This window comes from Nilaparvata lugens, chromosome X (assembly GCF_014356525.2).
Source record: "Nilaparvata lugens isolate BPH chromosome X, ASM1435652v1, whole genome shotgun sequence".
In the NCBI taxonomy this organism is placed as follows: Eukaryota; Metazoa; Arthropoda; class Insecta; order Hemiptera; family Delphacidae; genus Nilaparvata; species Nilaparvata lugens.
This window is the reverse complement of record NC_052518.1, coordinates 18,433,371-18,453,763: the sequence shown is the minus strand read 5'-3', so window position 1 is coordinate 18,453,763 and position 20,393 is coordinate 18,433,371. Positions and strand designations below refer to the sequence as shown.

The 20,393-nt window shown below is 33.5% G+C and overlaps 1 protein-coding gene across 1 annotated transcript in view; it reads left to right on the top strand.

Annotated features, from left to right (window-relative positions):
• Positions 1–20,393, top strand: part of LOC111045175 (rabankyrin-5) — a 116,314-nt gene that overhangs the window by 56,447 nt on the left and 39,474 nt on the right. The window contains exons 9-14 of the mRNA XM_039442575.1: positions 350–542; positions 5,507–5,620; positions 6,444–6,657; positions 8,200–8,325; positions 9,471–9,591; positions 10,644–10,817. Of these exons, the coding sequence (XP_039298509.1) occupies positions 350–542; positions 5,507–5,620; positions 6,444–6,657; positions 8,200–8,325; positions 9,471–9,591; positions 10,644–10,817 (942 nt within the window). The remainder of the gene's footprint in view (positions 1–349; positions 543–5,506; positions 5,621–6,443; positions 6,658–8,199; positions 8,326–9,470; positions 9,592–10,643; positions 10,818–20,393) is intronic.

Here is a 20,393-nt window from a genome sequence, read left to right as displayed (position 1 = left end):
TTTGGACAATATCAACTTTTTTCCAAATTTGAGAGACAAATTGTACCTTAAATGTTTCCTTAAGCAAAAAAGTCATGTTTTACACTCTTAATACATAATAAACATAGCTATTCAAACTTCAAATTGAGTTCAATATTGTGTGCTTTTATTTTGGGACGGCCCTACACTAATAATGCTATCCACTCAATTTTAAATTTCCTTTAACTTCCATGTGTTTTGAATATGATGTGTTTTCAAAGCGACTTTATACTTATAATGTATAATGTATTATTTTCATATACTATTTATACTATCTCCTCTATTTTATTGAATGACTTCTAAGTTGGATATGATGTTTTTAATTTTTTAGGACGGCTTTACACTTGGCAGTGATGGCTAGGAATGAAGACATCTTCAGCTTGCTGTTGACTAAGTCAGTCAACTTGAACGTGCAAACACATGAAGGTCATGCCCCGCTTTGGTACGCCCTTATTGCTAGTAGTCGTTATAACTCAAACAGTTTCGCTGCACGTCTCATTGAGAAAGGAGCTGTTCCGAACCCTGTGAGTGATTTTTACTAACTCGATCACTAACTAACTACTATATACTCTTAGTTGTTAACCAATAACTTGAACTAATATTTCTAATTGTTAACTAATAAATTACCACTTATATTCCATACAAAATCAGGTGATTATCAATAACTCAGGTAACTATAGTCCATACAAAATAACTTTTGACTTGGAGGGACATGCGCAGCAGAGGGATACAGCGGCGGCGATGTTGCCGTTCTAAACCTGCCAGCGCTCTCTAATTTCTAATGAGAGTTCAAGTTTTCATGATACACACATACGAAGTTTCCTCTCTGAAAGCACGGAGTCGACTGATTATTTGTGTAAGTGAACATTGGCTGTACAAAGAAGAGCTACCATTTTATACACCAAACAAATATCTTCTCGCAAGTAGCTTTTGTAGGAGTCGCCCACTCTCACATGGAGGGTCGGCTGTATTTGTCAGAGAGAATCTCAAATATGAGGAAATTGACATATCAAGTCACTGCAGAAATTTTATATCTGAAGCCTCAGCAATAATTTTGAAAGATTTTAATCTGATTGTCATAACGTTATATCGCACACCCAACTCCAATGTCCATGATTCTATAGATAAAATGGAAACGCTATTGATTGAGTTAGGGAAATACAAGTACAGTAATCTGATAGTAGCAGGCGATTTTAATGTAAATATTTTGAACATGTCAAATGAAACTCAGCATTTTTTAAATATGATGAGATCCTTTGACTTATATCCAGTACATGCCAAACCAACAAGAAATCTCTCATGTTTGGACAATATTTTCACGAACGTTGATAAGGAGTTTGTTTTCACCTTTCTAACTGGAGAAGGAATAATCTCAGACCATGCAGCCGTTTGGGCAGTTATTACATACAAGAAAACTGAAGAAAATTATGATAGCTCTGGACCCAGTTTTTTCAAAAAACGCCTCCTCTCCACCAATAGGCTTGATAATTTGAACATCTATCTGATATATTATGACTGGTCACCCCTGTATTTATTGGATGACATAAACACGGCCTTCAATTTTTTCCTGGAAGTCATTGAGTTCTCGTTCAATATGAATTGTCCTGTAGTGAAAGTACGGAATCGGAATAATGAATCAGCAAGGCCTAAGAAAAATGGCTGGTTCACTCCTGAACTTGCTGTCATGAAAACGTGGTTGTTGTGTCTCTATGACAGATGGAAACTTACCTCAAATATGGAAGATAAAATCAGATTCAACAAATTCAAAACGAAATATAATTTAGCAATCAGATAAGCAAAAATTTGTGCAAATGACAAGGCAATCATTGAGTCATGAAACAGATGTAAGGCAGCCTGGCGAGTTATTAGGGCTGAGACTGGCCAAAGAAAGGTCAGTGCAGTTATCCCGATTTCCCCTGATATCCTAAACCAGTGCTTTGTTGATGCCGCTGATGCCGATTTAGATTTAGACTCTGGCACTTCGCATGCTGACTTGCTGGAAAACTTTCCATTCAATGAGCACCATAAAATTGACAGGGCCTTCAAATGGAGAGAGGTCAGTGTACAAACAGTTACTGCAATTGTTACAGGACTTACTAATTCTCATAGTGAAGATGTCTATGGTCTCAGCAATTATGCAGTGAAAAAACTCTTACTAGCCTTAGTTCTACCTCTGACATTTCTGATAAATTTTATCATGAGGAGCAGTACTTTTCCTGAATGTCTTAAACTATCAAAAATCACACCCATTTACAAAAGAGGTGATAAGAGCTGACCAGAGAATTATCGTCCCATAGCTATTGTGCCTATTTTTAGCAAAATTATTGAAGCATGTCTTTTTGAACAGCTCTATGAATACTTCACATCAAATGGTCTACTCTACCAACATCAATATGGATTCAGACACAAGCACTCTACTGTTATGGCAGTGGAAAAGATAGTTGATGTAATACTAGAAAGTTTTGAAAAGAAGCATGTAGTCGGGACCTGTCTAGTAGATTTGAGTAGAGCTTTTGACACTATCTCTGATGACTTTCTCCTAAATAAATTGGCTTTTTATGGGATTTGCAATACTGAGCTACAATTGCTGAAGTCATATCTCCAAAACAGAAAACAAATGGTTGTGATCGGTAACTCCTCTTCCGAAATTATGAATGTAGCTGCGGGGGTACCACAGGGCTCAGTTTTGGGGCCTTTTCTGTTTCTTGTCTTTGTAAACGACTTCAGCTATAATTTTCCATATTTAAGTGTATTATATGCTGATGACACGACTATTGTTGCTACAGACCCATTGATAGAAAGAGTACAGAATAAACTTGACAATGCTCTGTCTACAGCCAGGACGTGGTATGTGGCCAATGGACTGAAATTGAATGAAGATAAAACTGAGATATTGTTTTTCTCCCTCAAAGACAAGTTAAGTAATGGCCTGATTAAACCGGTCAAACTTCTTGGACTTTATATGGACTACAAGCTGAACTGGGACACACATATTGAGCACCTTTCAAAAAAATTATCTCGAATAGTCTATTTATTGAGAAAACTGAAAGGCTGCGTGAATTTGGATACACTCATATTGACCTATTTTGGGCTTTTCCACTCACATTTGAGTTATGGTGTGCGTCTATGGGGTAATTCCATCCATGCTAAAACAGTGTTCTTATGGCAAAAAAAGGCTCTTAGAGCTATCCTAGGACTAACACAGCAAGATTCATGCAGGCCACATTTCCCTAATTTGGATATACTAACCCTTCCATCTCTCTTCATTTATTCCAATTTAATTCACGTCAAGAAAAACTCAGAAAAATTTCCCATTCATGAAGATTACCATGCATATAATACCAGGAACAGTAGGAACATTGTAGCACCACAAATAAGACTCACTAAAACTATGAGAAGCCATACTCTCCAACAGTGCATATTGTATAATAAACTGCCTCAAACAACCAGGAATCTGCCTCCAAACAAATTTAAGAAAATTGTATACAGTTATCTGAAAAATACTTACTTTTACTCACTTGAGGAATACCTGAATACCTGAATTGAATGTATTTTATGTAATGTTGATATGCTTTATCTGTTCAATTTGTATCGATTTTCTGTTCAATTGTGTGTAGACTACTTTTTAAAAGTATGTATTATGACTTGCCTAATGCTATAATTGTAACCTGATGGTTAATAAAACGAATCTTGAATCTTGAGTCTAATCGACAAATTGGCAACTGCGCTTCTACCTAAAATACCTATGACTCTATTCATTACTGTAATTGGCTGATCCCCCTCCGTTTCTTTGCTCCGCATATTCCTCCAATTCAAAAGCAATTTTGTATGTACTATAGTTACCCGAGTTATTGATAATCACCTGATCAATACTCCCAGTAGGCAAACACTTTTAAAGACTGCTTACTCAAAATTATTTCTTTGTTTTCAACTTTCTTCGTTTTTTGATTATATTAACAGTTGATTGATTTCATTCCTGAAATGTATTTCTAAATTTACAGTATATTTAACTTGTCTGGAAAGGTGTTTACTCTAGTAATATTGTTAATCGATAACCGAGTTCAGACCGTGCGTTAACAAGCATATCCATACGATAAACACCCATTCCCCCAAACTTGACATATAACTTTTATATCCATCCAATGTTACTCGCGCCTCGCGCACTATACCCTCGCTGGGGTGGTTTAGCAGTCTCTGAGCTTAGCGCTCCGGCTGGAAATAAAATGTAAATAGTACCCTAATGGTTAAATTTGTTTTGAATAGATTAATATTTATTTTGAACGGTTCTATAATTTTAAAAGTTAACTGTTTCTTCAAAAATAAGTAAAAGATTTTTTAAAGAAAATCGTACTATTTCCAACTTATTCCGTATTATAGACTCACCCAATTTTGAAAAAGTAAAAAAAAACCAGCAAAAGGTGTAGAGAAGCAAGGCTTAAAAAGCTGAACGATGATTGAATAAAAGTGTTTTTTTAACATGAAAAACAACAATTATCATTGTTCAACCAATCAAAATTCAATTGTTCAGTTCATATCTTATTGATAATTCCAGTTATTTTTGTGTTTCACTGGCCGTTGCAATTAAAAAAGCATGTTCATGAGTATTCAGAAGCAGTGTTGTCAAGTTGTACTCACTAACTGAAAGCGTCTAATCGTAATAATCAAATTAACAATTGAAGATTTTATGATTTTATTAAAGAAGAGTGTGGCTGAGGACAAACGGATATAATTAATGATAATTAACAATACTTATAAGTTTAAACAAACTCAATTATTTAATTGAAATTCTTTATTCTCCAAAAAAGATTAACAATACAATTATATTTGCATGTAGAAAATAAAAATACATTTTATTGGAGGCTCCTCTTATGGGCACATGCCTGTGAGAGAGGAGCGAGTTGTTTAGTAGCAACAATATACATCATCCTAAATTAAACTATTTATAGCTATGAAAAATATGACTAAATGCAATAAAAAAAATTGTTGAAAAGAGACTAGACTAGAGTAACAAATAAAACAAAACTTAATCTGGAGAGAGGTATTATTATCAAGCAAATAAAATAAACCAAATCAGGAATGAAGTGGGAAGCACAGTGAGATCAACGAACAAAATAAAAACGTTTAAAAAGATACAATAATTATTAGAACTTGCAAATTGTCAGGAAAGTGTGAGAATGTTGAAGTTATTACTTTTGTTTTGCGTGATAATGAGTACTGTCGTTCTATGTTGAATGAATAAAATGTCAATTGTCTGGTTCACTATGTCATCAATTTAGTATTACGGTATTACATCAATCTTCAATTCATTGTTAATTTACAGAATTAATAATTTAGTTTAATCAAAATTATAATCTATATACATATTATATTGTTAATCTTTATTTAAATTTAAAATCTAACATACTCCTATTTCATTCAGTTCTCAATTACTGATAACAGAGTGAAAGTTTGTAATTTAAATAATCAAGAACCATATAATTGTTTACAGATCTATGCACAAACATCAGACTCTCTTCTACACCGAGTTGCTGAGGAGGGTCTAGAAGATGCTGGTTTATTCCTATGTACACATGCTAATAATATCAATCATACAAACAGAAAGGTAAGTATTCATTCTGAAGAATCCTTAAGAATTGATATAGTAGTTTATACAAAAGATTTTTCAATTATTATTGTTAGCGTATGGCGAGTTTTTTCAATAAGGGTGTTTAAAGCACGAGTTAGATGTAGAGATGTAGACTTGTATTTTAAATGAGCGAGCGTAGCGTGCAAACGGGTCTCTCAAATATCTCTCGAGTGCTTTAAATACCATATAAGACTGTTGTATACACTATTATTTTATCTACGACCACTCAAGCAAAGTATCACATTGCTGATTTGTTGTAAGGTTAGAATTCAACTACTAGCAGAAATATAGTAGAAATATTGAAATAACAATATTGGTGACAAGCTACTCAGAAATTGTGAGCAGTAAACTTGAAATACTGAAAACTTGATATAACTGAAAACCTTAAGTACTGAAAATTTGAGAAACTGAGAATTTGAGAAACTGAGAATTTGAACTGAAAACTTGAAGAAATGAGAATTCGGCAAGCTGAAAACTTGATATAACTAAAAACTTGGCGAATTGAAAATTTTTCAAACTGAATATTGACAAACTGAAACCTGCTGCCAGCATTAAAAACCTATGTTTTAATGTTGATGCCACCACCAAAATTGAAAACCGTGTTTTAATGTTGCATAATGTTCTCATTATAGTATAGTTTTGAAAATGCATTGCGAAAAGACCCCTGTTATGGGTGCGGATTGATTGTGATGTTGTAATGATCCACCAACTATTTTTTGATATAGAATCCAAGAAATTGTGAAATTTATCCAGTTGACGAGTATCATTATTTTCTTTGATATTATGATTTTTATTACAGGGTGAAACGTGCTTGCATAAAGCTTGTGAGAAAGGATTGTCTCGCCTGGTAACGAAACTATTGGAATGCGGAGCTAATCCTAACGTGCAAACGTTTCCACCTGATGATTTATCCATCAACTCTGATGATGTGCCTTCTTACAGGCAAACCCCCATACATATCGCTATTCGGTATCATAATGATAATGCTGTTAAAGCTATCCTCGAATATAAATGTAAGAGTTTCTTATTTAAAATTTATCTATTGCCCTCAAAATTCATGCATTCTTTATCAATTTGAGAGTACATAACTTTATGTAATATATCCTATGGTGAGATCCACTTCATAGTCAGTGGAAATTATAGGAAGGTATTGCTGTCACTTTTCCGTTCCCACTGCCTTCTATTGTCATGAAAATTGACGTATGATTATTCTAAGGGTACATTCTCAAGTATGTTACATCAATAAATTTAACATTGTTGTATAAACCATTTACTGTCGTGTTTTACTAATTTATTTGCAAGCTCCAACTCAACATACAACTAATCATGGTTGTCATAAACGTTTTGCAAATGAAACCCGTCTAGTGTTTCAATATAGGGTTGGCCAGGGAGGTATGGATGATTTGAAAGTTATCCACTCATTTTTAAACGAAACTAAAAATTTATTTTTTAATGTGTATCTTGGATGTTTACATTATTAAAGAGGAAATTTTAAAACATTGATTATGTACGAAAAATAACATGTGTTAAATGCTGTCCGTTTTTGTCCATACACTCCTATTAACGTTGTGACAAGTTGTCCATACTCCTTTGAAGCACTGCACGTGGTACTGCTCGAATTTCTTGTGCTATTGTTTCACTCAGGGCTCCAAGGGTTCATGATTTGCTTATTTATGCACGTGCTTTTAGGTAGCCCCATAAAACTATGGCCCTTACTTTTCTCGAGAAAACGGTCAAACCGTCACTGTCAATACGGATTGTTACCTATAGATGCTGCGTGAATTTTCTCTGCTACAATTGAGAAGACGACGTATCAACGTCAATACTGTATGGTTTTAAAACAAGATGGCGCCATGCCATCATAACATCGAGAGCAGCTATGGAATTTCTAAGGCAGACCTTCCCTGGACGCCTCATTTCGTTGCCTGGAGATGTGGAGTGGCCTCCTCGGTGACCAGACCTGTCACCTTGTGACTATTTTTTATGGGGCTACCTGAAAGCACGTGTATACATAAACAAACCACGAACCCTTGAAGCCCTGATTGAAACAAAAGCACAAGAAATTCGAGCGGTTCCACGTGCAATGCTTCAGAGGAGTATGGACAACTTCTAACAACGTCTACAGGAGTGTATGGACAAAAACAGACAGCATTTACATAGTTATGTTATTTTCCGTACATGATCAACGTTTCAATTTTTCCCTCTTTAATTTTTATAATGGCAACATCCAAGATTCAGACTAGAAAAATAAATTTTGAGTTTCGTTTAAAAATGAGTGTGTAACTGTTATTTCAAATCATCCATACCTCCCTGCCCAACCCTGTATAACTGAAACTGATCTCTACATCGTTCAAGTTCGCCACCATTCATCAGCAGAATTTAAACTAACATATTGGTAGGCCTACTAATATTTTTTTGTAAGATTTCTTTAACGAGATATTTTTAATTCATTTGACTAGACTAGATTAATATTTTCAACAGCGTCTTGTAGTGTCCTTGATTAATGTGTAATGTTCAAATGCTAGGTCATGATGATCAATTTTTTCTATTTGCAGCCACTTTGGATGATGTTAAAGATGCACTGATGCCAAATCTGAACCTGAAAGACTCAAAGGGAGACACCCCTATTTCCTTAGCACTTACCACTAAAATGCAGAATCTTGTAGCAGATCTTATTCAAGGTGAGCGTATTTATCAATTGATTTATTTATTCATTTGTTCGATTATTCATTTATTCAATTCAACTAAAATTTGTTGATGATAAAACAGTAGTTCATCATCAAACAACAGTTGTATTGTGAAAGCCTCTTAAGTACAAACTGAATGTAAGTTTAGGATACGAGTGAGCTTTATCACTGAATTGAAACGTTAAACACATTATCTTGGAACACAGGTTTATTTTTTATATCTTGGAAATTTTGATTTCTCAAATCAGAGAAAGAATTTGTTAATTTGCAGTGAATATCTAATTATGTAGTGAAATTATCAAATCAGCTGACTTTAATTCGAAAACTTCCTTCACTACTCTGATGTAGTCAAAGTATGGATTCTGATTGATCCATGAACCTTCATTAAAATAATTTTATTAGAAAACTAGTCTAAGAAATCTAAAAAAGCATTTAAAAAAGTTGTTTATTATTTACAGATGGAAATTAATGAGAAATTGCATTTATTCGAATGCTAATTAATGAATTATTATTTAATTAGTTTTATACTCTAGATAAAGTTATCCGAACATTTTAAAATAATTATTGTTTTCAACAGTGTCGCAACCATAATCCAAAGAGTATCTGCTAAAATAATTGATGCTGTTCAGAGTACAAATTATCAGTGTCCAAAACAAAAAGAGTTAAACGTTGTCACTATACAATACAATAAAAATAAATTTTATTTACAATAATATACAAATAAACAATCTAATCAATAAAATGTACATAATATTTAAAAATAAATTTTATTTACAATAATATACAAATAAACAATATAATCAATAAAATGTACATAATATTTAAAAATAAATTTTATTTACAATAATATACAAATAAACAATCTGATCAATGAAATGTACATAATATTTAAAAATACAATATATGAAATTTACTATAAATATAAATAAATTGCATTTTTTCGGAAATTAACGTACTCAACTATGGGAAACCCATGTCACTGGATTCAAAATTACTATAGAAATTGAAAAGTATTTGAGGCTAACAAAATCATTCATGTGTTACAATTTCATTTGACAGTAATAATAATTCATTAATAATTTCTATTCATGTTCATACTTATTAACTAATTCTTCCAATACAAATCTTCTCGCTCGTAGGTGGAGCAGATGTTAATATAAGAAACGGGGAAGGACTGACTTTACTCCATCAAGCTATTATAAACAAGGATTCTGAAACAGCTATTTTCCTACTTAATCAAGGAGCTGATGTTGGTGCTATGTGAGTAGAACTTACTAGTTTATTAGTATTTTTAATATTTATTCTAAAATATTTTTTCTAAAGTATTTTTAATTAGTATTCTATAATAATCATCAATACTTGATAAAAGGTTTTTTCTATAGTACTAATTAGAATTTGCTAGTGTTATAGTGGAATTCCTGTAAATAATATGTTATAGAATCTAATATTTTCAACAGTTTTCGAATTAAACTGAAATATTATTCCCATTAAGACTTGTTCATTGGTTATAAGTTGGCGTTTCTATGTTATTTCTCCCTGCTAATGTGAATATAATTTTCAAGGTTGACATTTTTTAATTCATAATACATTTTTTTATTATAATTATTCTTATTATTATTATTCATTGGAATAAATTTCATACCGATTTTATTTGAGATTCTCTGAGATAGCTCTTCAGAATTCGAAATTAGGCTTGAAGGGCCTTGTAATTACATCTTCTACGGTATTACAGGGTTATTCTTAGTCCTGTTACCCAGTTTTGTAAACCGAAATTCAGTTGTAATAAAAATGTATATGTTATATACAAAATAAATATAATATTTTATTAGTCATTTCTTCATTACTGAATATTATTGAAGAATATGCTCAAAATGTCCACCCATTGTGTTATAAACAGAGACTCCTCCATAATCTTCATGTTCAATGATAAAAATACATTCTGTTCATAAGACGACTGGAATCCACACAGAATGTTACACAGCTCAAGGATAATCAACTTGCCTTGTGTATATCGATTCAGTAGGGCTACCAAATTCGTGCGATAAAACATTTTCCTCTATTAGAGAAAATAAATTACCCCACACTTACAATAGGGTAAAAGAACTAAAAATTCACTTTGTAGTTATATAATTTAAACTTTATTTCAGGTTTTTTCGATAATTATATTCGATTAATTATTATTATTAATTATTTTCGATTTCTATTATATTTCTCTATGTAGTTAAAACTTTATACTTGATACTCTTTAATTAATACTTATGTATTACTGTTATACTTCACGAATAAATTATTCTGTCATACTTCTGTTTTAGAACTGCTGATAACCTCACTCCATTGCAGTTGGGAATTAAACATGAGCAGCCTTCAGTAGTTGAAGCGTTGTGCCGTAGAGGGGTTGATCTCTCCTCTCTAGATGCCGACAAAAACTGCCCGCTCTGGGTCGCTTTAAACACTAACCAAGAAGCTATCGCATCTATTTTAGTCAGGTATGATATGATTCTTACTTTCATTTATTTTTTTTATTTATCTATTTATTTATCTATACTTCATAATAAACAAACCAATTTATCAATTAGGCCTATTTATGTCAACTTAGTTGAACATTTAGTGAACGTGAATGATAGGTTGATTATAAAAGCACTGTCAAATAGTAATATCAACGTATTGCTATTTGAAATTATATATGAATGTATTTTATTATTCATGCCAATACTAGTTTAACATTCAAGGTAATGATGGACAGGTTGATAATAAAAGTACTATCAGTAATATCAATCATTTATTCCAATATTCACTTATGTTGAATCTATTAAACAATATTATACCGATATATATCAATAAAGCAGTTGGAATGAATAGCTTCAGAACATAAATTTATACAACTTCTAGAATCAACATTCATTATTAAAAGCTTGAAAAATTATTTAGTTATTCAACCATAGAGAAAAGACAGCACAATAATCCAATGGGCACAAGTGGTCACGTTCCTAACCCCAAGCCGATTTCTGCCCACTCAAGCCGAACACTTTCCACTATCACTGTTCTAGCCGGGTGAGAATGCAAGAACGGCACAGTACGAGTAGGCCAACAGAACTGTGTATGCTAATAACCGAAGTTTCTTCTTCAACTGTTCATAATTAATTCAAAAACACTGAACACAATTCACAATCAAACATTTCTCTACATTCTTCTCCGCCTCCTGGAATCCCTAAACAATGCATATGCAACAGACGGTCAGCTAGTCAAGGTTTCCAAGCTACACAGCATGTGGTGTTGCCCAAGAATTTGTCACTATTTGAAACATATCAATTTATTTTTTAGGATCTAGAATTTTATTTCAGGATAAGTGGCCATAGCACTTACATAACCAATATTCTGAAATTCAAATTTTATCTTGATGCCGGCCTGCTCAATGAGGTTATTATTTGAGGCTATTATTCTCTTCGAACGGTCAGGTATCCTTCCTTCTGTTCTTGAAATGGTACTTGATTCCATTGATATTCTTATAGCTTTTCTCACAACCAGGTGCAGGGCAGCCGAAAGGCTTCTCTTGGTTTATCTCATTCAAGTTCACGTTGTTAGCGGTTTTGGTGCCATAGCGTAAGATGAAATCCGAGCTGAACCCTCCCGGCGTCGTCGTCCATGGGTCATTACTGACGTCTATATCTCATTTACAAATTCTTCCTTCATTTCCACTTCAGTCTCAGTGTTGGGGGTTGTGGTTGTGGTAGAAGAAGGTATTGTGACAGGAACAATGGCGGTAGGTTTGTTGTCTGCTCGACTCCGTGTAGAATCGCAACACATAGCTTAGTGGCAAACTTGTTGGCTGCTGTTGCTCTTATGGTTGAATCGTAGTCAATATGATTCTCTTCAATATGTGATAATAATTCACTCAACGTTTTAAAAATGATTTCGCAATTGTTACATTCACATATATTTATAGATCCAGATCTATTCACAAGTACTTTAGTGATTTCCTTCCATCCGTTCTTGGAATGGTACTTGATTCCATTGATATACTTGTAGTGTTTCTTAAAACCAGTGCAGGGCAGCCGAAAGGCTTCTCTTGGTTCATCTCATTGAAGTTCACGTTGTTAGTAGCGTTTTTGGTGCTATAGCGTAAGATGAAATCGGAGCTGAACGTCGTACATGAGCCATGTGTGTCGTCTATATCACTCACTATTTCTTCCTTCAGTAGGCTATTGAACTGGAGTTGGTAGCGGAAGGTTGTTTAGCTGTGTAGTGTAGTGAGTAGAATAGTAGTGTCAGCAGTTTGTTCTATTGAATAGTTTTCAATTGGAACAAACCGTGTTTTGCTATCAAAACACATGGTTAGTGTCATTGTGCTATGCATAGTGCATGTTGCATATTGTGCTATGCAAGCAAAGCATAATAGGCCGAATCGGTCGATTGTGTGTAACCGCGTTCGCGAGTGCGTAAGTGTGTCACAGAAAAATAGTCATTATGCTCATCATATAAAATAATGACGGACAAAAAACCCATCAGAGATCAGACCATCTACATTATTGGTACCAGAGTTCGACAAAGAGCATGGAGCATGGATTGTCAACCATGGGGAAAATATTTCTGATGAAATATGTCTGTATGATCTTCATAGTAGTAGTATTAAAAATTGTATTTTTCACTCCTTGCACCGACTTCTTGTTCCATTGGAATGGTTCTGTGCACATTTTCTGCCATATTTAGCTCTACATGTTTTGTAGAACCTGGTGCATAGATATTTTTCCAAAATGTTACTTGCTTGACATCAAAGTCGAGCTTCACGATTTGTGTACGTTAAGATGTCAATTGTAATAATATAGAACTATTGAGATTGTTTAAAAAGTAGGCTAAACAACATTTTTTGATAAATGATCACAATCCATCTGAAAGTTGAAACTTTTCTCGCTATAATCTTAGATTTTGTTTAGAATAAAAATATCACTATTGTAAACTAAATGTATATGCCCCCCCCCTGGCAATTGAGATGCCCTGTTGTACCACTCTCAAAACTATCTTCTCACGCTTCTTTGTGGTGGTTATCTGTAATAGGGACAGATTTCTCCTGGTTTGCACAGGGAATCCCACTCTCACAACCCACACCATGTATCATTGGTGACAGAATGCACCATGAATCTATTAGCCAATTCAATGACTGTCATGCATTTCATGCACTTACTCAGTAAGATTTTATTTTGACAGAGCTATCACCTAGCAATCTTCATAAGAATTGCATTGCGCTTAATATATCAGTTTCTATCATTGTATTGTATTTATATTGTGCAATAAAAATCCAGTTTTGCGAATCTAGAAACTCACTTAGATGCACACCATCCTCACTCAACAATCTTGAGATCTCATTGCAAAATGACCTGGTTAGCACATTCTCGATTCTTCTTGCTTGGTCCCATTATCTTAAAAATCTTCATCTTTTATGAGAGAAACTATCAACATTGTATAGAGCTAAGTGAGTAGGCCTATTCAAAGTTTGTGTATTTGTAGTTTGAACTAAAATCTCCACTAAAATTGATTGGAGTGAAGAAATGTAAGCTATCTTTTGGAACTATTTATATAGAAATCTGGGAAAGGGGAAGTGTTGGCTGAGTCTATTTATCCTTTCCCAATCATTCATGTGATTTATGTATATCTTCAATGCAAATAAAAATGGTGAACGTGATATTTCCGGACACAAAATTTATGTAGTTTCATTCTATATTCTGTGAATCCAAAGTTTGTTTTCTGTTCTTTTGAAAGTTTTATTATCAACCTATCTAAATTTTGGTGAGAATGCAAGAACGGCACAGTACGAGTAGGCCAACAGAACTGTGTATGCTAATAACCGAAGTTTCTTCTTCAACTGTTCATAATTAATTCAAAAACACTGAACACAATTCACAATCAAACATTTCTCTACATTCTTCTCCGCCTCCTGGAATCCCTAAACAATGCATATGCAACAGACGGTCAGCTAGTCAAGGTTTCCAAGCTACACAGCATGTGGTGTTGCCCAAGAATTTGTCACTATTTGAAACATATCAATTTATTTTTTAGGATCTAGAATTTTATTTCAGGATAAGTGGCCATAGCACTTACATAACCAATATTCTGAAATTCAAATTTTATCTTGATGCCAGGCTGCTCAATGATGTAAAATTCTCTTCTGGTGATGAATAATTCATATATTCTTTTTAAGAGAACACTTCTGACAAATTCGAACGGTCAGGTTTTCCTCCTTCTGTTCTTGAAATGGTACTTGATTCCATTGATATTCTTATAGCTTTTCTCACAACCAGGTGCAGGGCAGCCGAAAGGCTTCTCTTGGTTTATCTCATTCAAGTTCACGTTGTTAGCGGTTTTGGTGCCATAGCGTAAGATGAAATCCGAGCTGAACCCTCCCGGCGTCGTCGTCCATGAGTCATGACTGTCGTCTATATCACTCACAAATTCTTCCTTCATTTCCACTTGAGTCTCAGTGCTGGGGATTGTGGTTGTGGAAGAAGGAGGTATTGTGACAGAAACAATGGCTCAGTACCGAGCTAGCTGCCGATGCGAACGGACGGTCGTAGATTAGCTCTGATAGATTAGATTACCTGCACAGTTCTGCAATCGGACTACAGTGAATAATAACCAACAAATTGAAACTTCGTTTATCTCTAAGGCAACTTATAAAATTTATTTATTATTTTATCGTGCGCGTCAACTATTTTGTTGGTAATAATAAACATAAGTGCATCATGTCGGATGACTGTACAAAGTGTGAGCGTCCAATTTCGGCAAAAGAGGGGTTTAAATGCAACGAGTGTAATAAATGCTTCCACGTGTCTTGTTTGTCAGACTCATCTTCAAAGCTAGGAACCAGAAATAAATCACACTGGAAATGTGATAAATGTGATCCGGATCAGTGTTCTACGCCAACTATTGAAGATTCCGTCACTATTAATGAACAATCGGAAGTGCTTAAAGAACTAGCGGCACTCCGCGCTGAATCCAAGGTAGGATGGTCTAGATTAGAAAAAATTCAACAGGACCTAGGATCAGTAACTTCTGATTTTGCTGAGCTTAAATTAAAAATAGAACAAACGATAACAGATACTGTTCAAGTTAAAGAAGATGTTGAAAAAATTAAAGATGAAAATGTTCGTCTCAATAAAGCTGTTACTCAACTGCGCTGCGTACTGAAGTAGCTGATCTACAGCAGCAGTCGAGAAAAAATAACATAATATGTGGAATGCCATACACAAAAAATGAGAATATTGGTGTGGTGCTGGACAGTTTAGCATGTTACTTAGGTCTGAAATTCGACTGGTACGATATATCTGCTGCTCATCGTCTCCCAATCAATAAAAAAGACAATACATCTTCCATTGTAGTGAATTTTGTATCCAGAAATTTGAAAGCTGATTGGATGGCGACAAAAAAGCAGACGCGAATAACAGCAAAAGATCTCCATCAAAGTTTCCCTACTACGCCCGTCTACATCAACCCATGTAGGCACAAAAATTCAAAAATGGACCATAGACTGGAGAAGTAAATTGAATGAAAAGATGTCTGTGCATGTGACCTTCGCAAATAGACCGCATGATTACATACCAGTCAAAATCAACAACCACGTGATACCATATGCAAACGAAGCAAAATATCTTGGCATTACTTTGGATGCCAAACTTCGGTGGAAAAGCCATGTCAAGAAAAAGAGGGATGAGCTCAACTACAAGTAAAGTAGGATGTATTGGCTGATGGGAAGGAATTCAAGCTTATCAACCTACAATAAAATTCTACTCTACAAACAAAATTAGGCCTGTCTGGTTGTATGGTGCGCAACTGTGGGGCTGTGCAGCAGAGAGCAATATTGGCATTATCCAACGATTCCAAAACAAGTTTCTGCGAAATGCTGTCAATGCTCCTTATTTCATCAGGAACGCCAACTTTCATAGAGACCTTCAGGTGGAGACAGTCAAGGAAATTATTGTAAAAACAGCAAGGACCTATGAAGAGGCTCTACATGACCACCAAAATGTTGAGGCAATCCAGCTTTTGGACAACTCAGGAGATTGAAAAGGAAGAAGCCAACAGACTGTTGTAACCAAACATGGTGGTGTAAACCTCCAGAAGTGCTTAGTGAAAGTGGAAAAATTAATATATCAATATTTAGTGCAATGATTATGAATGAGCTAATTTAAAACAAGGAGAAACTATTACAAGATTTTTCTTGTAAAATGATTGAAGTATTAATTTAGGATAAAAAAAACTGATAGTAAAAAAACTGACTAGTAAAAAATACTAGTCCTAGTACTAGTAACAGTTATATACAATATTTTTTTTAAAATTCTTCCTTCATTTCCACTTGAGTCTCAGTGTTGAGGGTTGTGGTTGTGGTAGAAGAAGGTATTGTGACAGGAACAATGGCGGTAGATTTGTTGTCTGCTCTACTCCGTGTAGAACCGCAGCACATAGCTTTGTGGCAAACTTGTCGGCTGCTGTTGCTGTTTCTGATTGAATCGTAGTCAATATGATTCTCTTCAATATGTAATAATGATTCACTCAACGTTTTAAAAATGATTTCGCAATTGTTAAATTCACATATATTTAGATCCAGATCTTTTCACAAGTAGCCTACTTTAGTACATTGTTGGGCAGCATTGTTGCTCTGAAAAATTATACATCTATGAGCTCTGATCTTCTTGAAAGCTATAGGAAACTTGAAAAGAAAATTTATTGATTTAAGGGTACATCTTGGAATCCAATATCATTTTGTACTTATGGAGATGATTGAATTAATTAAGATTGAATGTTTTTGGTTGGTTATTAAACTTTTAAGCCTCTGCATCAATAATTGGATTGGATAACTAAAGGCGTGATGCCGACATCAAGTTCTAGCTTCACGATTTGTGCAAGTTTAAATCACGTTAGTCTACACAAATTTGTTAAAATATCAATGATTGTTATGATAAATAGAGAACTACTGTATTCAGATTGCTAAAAATAAGACAAAACAACTATTTTTGATAAATGATTGCAACCTTCCTCTAAGCTCACCTGTGGCATCTACAATTAATTTTGAAAATTAGTTGTCAGATAATCATTGAGCACTTTGAGTTGTAATGTTGTTGACGTATGAATGAACAATGGGCAAGCCCAATTTCTTAGGAGGAGATATTCAGTATGTTGTATTAGAGCTGCCTCTGGTAACAATGACTTCCACATATTGAATGCCTAAACCATGTGCAATTGCTAAGTTTGGGACTTTCATTCATAGGAATAAGTTCATCCTGGTTACTTTGAAAACATTCAAATAATTTGACCATAATAATGTGATCTTCAAAGAAGCAGAATTAACAATTTTGATTTTCCTTCTATTTAAATTTAATTCTTAGAAAAAAGAATCACTGAGAATAACAGTGCTCTAAAATGGTTGAATGAATTTTCTGGATAAGTTTTTAAGAATGTTTGGAACTCCATAAATGAAGCATTTTATTTTTAAAAGGTCATGCAATTTCACTTTTCACAGTTTGCCTTCATGATCCTATTATATTAAACGAGCAATTTCTGTATATCTGTTTATATTTTTATATCTGGTTATTTATGCCCAACGGATCTCGAAAACGGCTCCAACGATTTTCTCGAAATTTTGAACATAGTAGGTTTATGACATATAAATTCGATTGCACTAGATCTCATCCCTGGGAAAACTCGCTGAAGGACATGAAAAGGATGATTAATCCTTGGAAAAACAGATGATAATTTCGTCGTCTGTCGATAACAGAAGATGCGTGTGCCTGTGTGGGAGATCAGCTGTGTAATCAATCACCTTACCGTATCTCGCGAGAAATCTAGAAATTTTAATTGACTCGATCAAAATAATCTGATTTGTTGACATGAGATGGTATATCATAATATTCAAACTTAATCATTATTTTACAGTTCCAAGTTATTAGTGAGTGTTATTTTGTTATTCAATTTGGTTTGTAAACAATCTAAAGTACTCTTAGTACTTTTATGTTTTCAAATATTTGGATTGAAAATTTGATCTGAATTCAAGTGTATGGAATATAACCTACTTTTTGGAATATTTATAGTGTATAAATCAAAATTCGGGGAAAAAACAGTTTTGGGCTGTGCCTGTTAGTCCTTCCCCAATCATTTTCAATAATTGAGTTCTGTTTATCAATAAATAAATAACGAGCGAAGCTCGGTGCCCCAATATTACAATTCATGCAATGAGCACCACAATTTACTCGTGTATATAATAGAGGGGAAGAGAATGCTTATCTATTACTTCTCACTGAGAAAAAATTGAAGCAAGTGTTTATTTGATATTTGCAAAGTTATCAAAACTGGATACAATGGATGCAAAGCATTCTTCAATTATTAATCCATTTTAATATATAGAATAAGACTGTGAATCAGATTAAAATTCGTATCTTAATACTGAATTAAATTGAGCTTACTTTTTGTGTAGTTGAGAAGTTGATATTGTGGTAATTATTCATATTGAATGAAAAGACTAAGAAATTGTCAAAAAACCACTGATTTATTGATAATTAGAAAGACCGGTTTCGGTTATTACACCATTGTCAATCTCTGATAAACTCAGTTTATCACAGTGCCTGTTAGTCGCCTGTTAGTAATAAATCAGTGGTTTTTTGACAATTTCTTAGTCTTTTCATTCAAAATTGAGCTTACTTTTATTCAGGCAATGGTGTAGGCTACTTTTACAGCTCTGCTCCTTCATAAGTTATAATGATTTGCCTCCCTGACCACTATCAAACATTACCAATTTAATAGTTCAATCTGTAAGAATAATTATACAATTTATATTTGATTTTCTTCTTCTCCTTGCCTTATTCCAATTATTTGGGGTCGGCTCTCCTAACATGCAGTCGCCAGTTCACACGATCCTACGTGTGATACGATTATTGAAATTATTGCAATAAAAATATTGATTTTTTGAACATTCTATTGTCAAATGTTTAAAACAACATTAAATCATACATATTACAATATAATGATAATAGTTTCAGATGAAACAAAACAATGAAAATTCAGCATATTAAATAATGTTGGAAAATTTAAGTTGAAAGTGCTTATCTTTTTAATAGGATCGATTTAGGAAAAAATGTTGGTTATGCATTCATAGCAACAGAAACTTAGTATTTGACTGAATACATCATTTCCAAAACAGATTCAATAATAGTTTTATTTTTACAATGAAGATGAGATTTAATCAAGATTTAATAATGGTCCATGAAAATATACATGTTTTCATATTCATGAGTAGAGAGAGGCAAGAGGTCGAAGAAAGATTTAATAAAGATATTTTTAAAGATTCAATAAAGGTCCATGAAAATATTACATGAATTTATATTCATGGGTAGAGAGAGGTAAGAGGTCGAAGAGGAATCGAAATACCAAACTAACACAAATACATTTTGTGTTATGGGGCACCCGCATAGTATTTATTTTATTTTCAATTCTGATTGTCTTTTATTGATATTTAAAAGTACTTTTTTTATTGGTTTATCTTTCTGGTTGTATAAACCAATAAGAATAAGTTTGTCTTAGTGAAGCATTTTGCATGCAAAAATGAGTTAAAAATATGTAGTCTCATGTTTTCAGTATGTATTATCTATTCTAGTAGATTACATATTAATCAGAACAGTCTGATTATTATCGTTTACTAAAAATAATACATATCAGAAATAGAAGTTATAGATTAGAAAATGAAAGATTTGGATTGCAAATGTTGTTTTTGTATCTTCAAAAGTAACGGAGGGTTTTATGTGTTCAAGAGATGCTTCATGTCAAATTGGAATCATAATACTGATTTGAATTGAAATTACTTCTATTTAGGCAATGGTGTACTTACTGCTCTGCTCCTTCATAAGCTATAAATGATTTGCCTCCATGACATCTATATCAAACATTACCAATGTAAGAACCATTATGTATGAGAATAATCTTTATTCAATGACAATTTTTATTATTCTATTGTCAAAGTTTAAAACAATATTAAATAAAATAATATTACAATAATGATAATAATTGCAGGTGAAAAAAACAAT